This window comes from Prenolepis imparis, unplaced genomic scaffold (genome assembly GCF_030444845.1).
Source record: "Prenolepis imparis isolate NDT839.2.m4 unplaced genomic scaffold, iyPreImpa1.0 SCAF_15, whole genome shotgun sequence".
Taxonomy (NCBI): domain Eukaryota; kingdom Metazoa; phylum Arthropoda; class Insecta; order Hymenoptera; family Formicidae; genus Prenolepis; species Prenolepis imparis.
This window is the reverse complement of record NW_028141173.1, coordinates 5,116,893-5,122,559: the sequence shown is the minus strand read 5'-3', so window position 1 is coordinate 5,122,559 and position 5,667 is coordinate 5,116,893. Positions and strand designations below refer to the sequence as shown.

At 26.4% G+C, this 5,667-nt stretch overlaps 1 protein-coding gene across 4 annotated transcripts; it reads left to right on the top strand.

Moving 5' to 3' along the window:
- Positions 1-336: 336 nt before the first annotated feature.
- LOC145945806 (cytochrome P450 4C1-like) lies at positions 337-5,345 on the top strand. 4 transcript variants are annotated; one of them, XM_083054971.1, is made up of 13 exons: positions 365-536; positions 1,096-1,320; positions 1,664-1,773; positions 2,043-2,133; positions 2,740-2,925; positions 3,161-3,254; positions 3,338-3,440; positions 3,621-3,726; positions 3,981-4,087; positions 4,155-4,223; positions 4,493-4,661; positions 4,849-5,028; positions 5,089-5,345. In XM_083054971.1, the coding sequence occupies exons 2-13, from the start codon at positions 1,167-1,169 to the stop codon at positions 5,253-5,255; spliced, it is 1,536 nt and encodes a 511-aa protein (XP_082911097.1). In that variant the 5' UTR covers positions 365-536; positions 1,096-1,166; the 3' UTR covers positions 5,256-5,345. The 4 variants fall into 4 exon arrangements, with proteins under 4 accessions (XP_082911096.1, XP_082911095.1, XP_082911094.1 ...); XM_083054970.1 differs by having other exon boundaries at positions 337-536; positions 1,110-1,320; positions 4,849-5,345; XM_083054969.1 differs by having other exon boundaries at positions 338-536; positions 1,104-1,320; positions 4,849-5,345.
- The last annotated feature ends 322 nt before the right edge of the window (positions 5,346-5,667 follow it).

Here is a 5,667-nt window from a genome sequence, read left to right as displayed (position 1 = left end):
GGATAATTCATAACAATAAATGAACATTTCTGGATCGTCCTTTATCTACTGAACCTTACGAATTTTGACAAAGCTTTAAAATGTTCAATCACGATATATCGAAAAATATATATATTTTTTGGTGAAAATTTGTCAAAAATGTAAAATTTTTTTTTTCTTCATCGTTAATATTGATGTTAATATCTTGATTTTGCAAAACAAAATTTTTAAACGAAAAACCCGCTGTTTTAAATAAATACTTTAAATCGAGTCACATTTTCAAATAATTTAACTCAATAATTCTTTTCTTCTTAGATAAAAATATAATATTATTTGACTTCAATAGATTTATTTTGCCTCTTTAGATATGATACTTTAATCATCAATATGCTCTTGACTTGAAGAAGGATTATAAATGTAAGTCTCAGACTTGCATCGTTAGTTCGCGAAGATTTGTTATGCAGACATGTGTATATCTGCTTGACGAGATTTGCAATTCTGTTTTAAACATATTGAGTGGTGCGTTTTAACTGATTACGTATCAGTAATTTTATCAGGTAAAATGTCATTTTATACAAATACTCCCGAAAAAATAACATTTTATAAGAATCTATTATAAAATCTGAATAATAGTTAATAATATCATAATTAATGTAAGATTTTGCAAATCTAAACTTGAAATTTTATTTTATATAATAAGTAAAAAAATAATTAAACATATAATAATCGATTAAAATATGTTTTTATTAAATTCATAACTATACTTTATTATGTGAATAATGTTTTTCTATTACAAATAAACAAATTCATCATATTTTTTAGTTCTTTAAAGTTATTAATTATAAAGAAAATATACCATTAACTCATTTCAATGATCGTTTAGTTTAAATGGTTAATTGAGTTCATATTTGATATTTAAATATAAAGGGGAAGTTTATGTTTTGTGATAAATAATATTATAATAAAATAATATTTATTTATAATATTATTTATTACAAAACTTACACTTCTATTATGAACTCGATTAACAACAATAATCTTGAATTTTACTTTTGAGTTAATATTTTTGAATTTGATTTAATATTATTTATTCGTGACAATAATTTTTAATCCAAGAATCAAAGAAACAGGAACCTGAAGAAGATTGAATTTAATTGTACCGTCAAGGATATTACGTCAAGAAAACAATGTTTATCACAATATTGTTATTATCCATTTTTATTTTATTGATGTATAATTTTTACGTCCATCATGGAAGAAACGGTCGACTCATTAATCTTATACCGGGACCATCAGGCTATCCGATAGTTGGCTATGCATTGCACCTATGTGGTTCACCAGGTAAGTACAAAATTTATAATCTATTTACATTAATGAACATACAAGCCGTCATACACGCATACATATATAAACAAAAGTCAAATTCATAAATTCTGTTTTTGAACAAATACCTATCAATATTATTGCATGCTGTTTACATATAAAATAATTATTCAGGCTTATCAACATTTTTCTTTGCAATAATATTCTTCCATTATCATAATTAGTTTGTTTTCAATGGATCTAAAAACGATACATATAAGTAAAAGTACATATAGTGTAAAGATACGCATTAAAAATAATGATGAAATTTAATTCAAAATCACAAAAATATCTATATCTACATTTATAATATGTTTTTCAGAGTACCTATGGAACCTGTTATATAAAGTCACTAATGAATATTATCCAATTTGTAAAATCTGGGGTCTTTTCCTCCCCGTTGTATCCATTCGTCATCCAGATGATTTAGAGGTAAAAAATGGAATTCAATTTTCTGTAAACATTACGATTTATCTAGATTTTGACATTTTGCATTCTTGTTTTATAAAACGATTTTTGTTGGTTGGCAAAAAATGTTTCTTAAAAATATGAAAAGAAAGAATATCAGAAACATTCAATTAAATGATATAATAATTTTAAATACGATTAATAAATATCTGTATCTGTATATCTGAGCGATTGAGTGTGTTATAATAATATGTTAACGCTTTTTATCTTAACATTATTTTTGGTGATTTCAGACAATACTAAGTAGCACCAAATACATCGAGAAAAGCCGTATATATGATAGTTTACATCCCTGGTTAAACAGAGGTCTTCTCACAAGTACAGGTAACGTAATGACGTTAGGGATAAGCGTATCTACTTTATTATTATCTTATTATACTATTACAACCTGTTATAAATCGGCCAGTCTTTATAAAAAATCAAATATAATCTTACATAATTAGATTTGAGTATTATTTTAAACGGTGAACTTTTACAACCTCTCCGTTAACTTATAAATTTAAAAAAAAATTGCAAACCCGATTATTTTGAAGAATAATCTCGCTTTGATGCTATATGTATTCTCAACTAAATAAAAGTAACAGTTGTTTCAGTTAAAGAAGATTTTCTACTAAATCAAACACCGTCACATAACAGACTTTTAATTTTGACATTATGTCTATTTGCTAATTCATAAGGTTTCAATTACAAAATATGTAATTACATTCAAAGTAATTTTTGCAATTCATTTTACCGTAAAAATGTCAAGAAAAGAAGATTTAAAGGTTTATAAAAGAATTTTGTGATATAAAAATAAATTAAAGACGCAATTAATATTTTTTGAAGATTGGACAGTTAAACATTAAAACGTCTTATATAATATATCAATTGCATTATATGTACATATATATATATATATATATATCGCACTATTTCTTTTTTTTTTTTAAGGCACTAAATGGCAAACGCGGCGAAAATTATTGACATCTGCATTCCATTTCAATATATTAAATCAGTTTGTTGATGTCTTGATCAAGGAGGGTGATTGTATGACAAAATCTTTGAAGAATGAAGGAGGAACAGTTGTAAAAGATTTGGATCCATTTATTAGTGAACATACGCTAAACGCGATATGCGGTAAGATTCTTATTGTAATATTATGATTTCTCATTTTTAATTACAATAGTTTAAAAGAGAAAAAGAATTTATTCGCATATGAACATCACACACATATAATTTTTAACTATATCATTGATACTAATGTGCGTATAGGATACATAATGTTCGATTTATTATATACAAAAATATTCAGTTGTAATAATTTTCGCGACTAAATATTCGAGCTTGTACACATATAAAGAATGTTTTGTAGAAACTTCCATGGGCATCTCTCTGCAAGAACTCGGCGAATTTCAGCAACAGTATCGAGATGCGGTGCATCAGATAATCGAAATAATACTTTATAGGTAATTCAACGAATATAAAATATACATTAACATACACACATATAATTATCAGAATTATGTATCCTTATTGAATTACGATTTAGAATACTGAGACCTGTGCTCTATAACAAATTGTTATTCGCATTGACCCCACAAGCAAGAAAGCAAAAAAAGATTTTGAAAATATTGCATGGATTTACGGAAAAAGTACGTTAATCATATTACTGAAGATTAAATTTCTTAATCTTCGTTCCACAAGATTACGCGATTAAATATTAATAACATTATATTATTACGATAAAAGACAATGTGCTCTTATTATTTAATACCACATTATTTAAAAAATGTAATAGTTAATTTTATAAAATTTAATAATATATAATGTAGATTATTGCTGAAAGAAGACATTATCACGAAAGCACCAATGACCGATACTTGAAAAACTTTGAAAATGACAAAGAAACGGAGATGGATGATGCAGAAGTATTTGGAAGTACGTATAAGAATCGAGAAATTTTAATTTAAATTTGAGTGTGTGCAATTTATTATTATCAATTATGCTTGCAGTATTTACATTAAACACATAATCACCTGTAATAATACAAAATATGTCTGTATAAAATTAATTTATTAATATTTATAACAGATTTTGAATTTTAAACAAGAACGATGTAATATATAATAATAAATATAACATGCAAAAATGAGATTGACGCAAAAATAAGATTTTCTTTTTTATTTTTATAGTTAAAAAAAAGCGACTAGCGATGTTGGATCTCCTATTGGAGGCATCTCGGCAGAATTTTATGTCCGATTTGGACATCAGAGAGGAAGTCGATACCTTTGTGTTTGAGGTACTATCTATAATCTTTTTACAATTTTTTGTACACATTATCTAAGCGTATAATACTTTATTTGCAGGGACATGACACTACAGCAATGGGTATTACCTTTGCTTTATTATTATTAGCTGCACATAAAGATATCCAGGTACTTTTTACTCTTTATATATAGCGATGTATTATTTTTATTACAATTTTTATTAAAAGAAGCAGTACAGACATTAAGCTTTCCTTGCATATTTTCTTTCTATATATCGCAATATTGATATAAAAATAGCGACAAAAAAAAAAAATTAAAACGTCTCTAAAATAAAAATTAAAAAAATTAATTTTGATTTATTAAGATTTTTTATTTATTTCTATTCTGCATATAAATACTAGAATATTGAGGAATAAATTTTAATTATTATGGCACAGGAACGTGTGAGGGTTGAAGTCGATTCTGTGATGCAAGAGAATGAAGGCAAACTTACCATGAGATCGTTGCAAAACTTACAATATTTAGAAAGATGTTTGAAGGAAGCGCTACGTTTGTATCCGAGCGTGTTTTTCATATCACGAGTAACTGCGGAAGACGTAAAATTACGTAATTAATTACTTTTTTCCTTCTTATATCTTCAAACATGTCACATTACACGAAGTGTATTATTAAATGTAAAATAAGTTGAAAATAAAGTTTAATTGCTTTAACATTTTAAGCATACAATATTATGTCCATTTTAATTCTCAAAAAACTCTTATTTTTGTAAATAATTTTATAATATTCTTTTCAGAGTCATATGTCGTGCCTGCTGGAACGATTCTACATCTTCATATCTATGGAACTCATAGAGATCCCAATTTTTGGCCAAATCCAGATGTATTTGATCCGGATAGATTTTTGCCGGAAAAAATTCAGAATCGTCATCCTTATTCCTATCTACCATTCAGCGCAGGACCGAGGAACTGCATAGGTGAATTACATGCGATTTTATTTCTCGTATCAATAAATTTTCATACATTTGGAATTGTAGGTCAACGATTCGGTTTGCTGGAATTGAAAGCTATGATAGCTCCTTTGGTGCACAATTTTTACTTGGAGCCAGTTGATCATATAAACGATGTCCAGCTTAAGGTCGATCTAATAATTCGTCCTTCTCACCCGGTTCGTGTAAAATTCGTTCCAATCAGATGCAAATAGTCATTTGAAACTAATAATACCGATATAACATAAATGTAAGAAGTGTGTTGAAAAATGTTTAAAAAATAAAAATATGAAATAAAAAAATTATTTATTTTTATACGTTCAACGAAATACATATTATATATGTAAATATTATATTTAATCGTGAAAATATGCACATATAGTATGTATTATAAATCAGAGAGATAGAGATCCTTGTATATCTAATTCATTGTGCATGAAGATCTTCTATTGTTATCTACAATTGCAATAAAAACTAAAAACTGAAGTTAATTTAATGATGAGTAAAGCTAATCAAATATACGTTTCTCTGTTTCTCCGTGTCTTGTTCAACGATGCAATGTAAAGATAAAAACATTGTGTATGAATTTTGCATTTTATACTACGAAAGTTCTTATTGTCAATTTTA

Bases quoted from the DNA above. Each gene is read 5' to 3' on its own strand.
- LOC145945806 (XM_083054970.1), top strand. From the start codon at position 1,167: ATGTTTATCACAATATTGTTATTATCCATTTTTATTTTATTGATGTAT. The intron at 4,088-4,154 runs GTACTATCTATA...CTTTATTTGCAG, and splicing joins TCGATACCTTTGTGTTTGAG to GGACATGACACTACAGCAAT. The intron at 4,224-4,492 runs GTACTTTTTACT...ATTATGGCACAG, and splicing joins CTGCACATAAAGATATCCAG to GAACGTGTGAGGGTTGAAGT.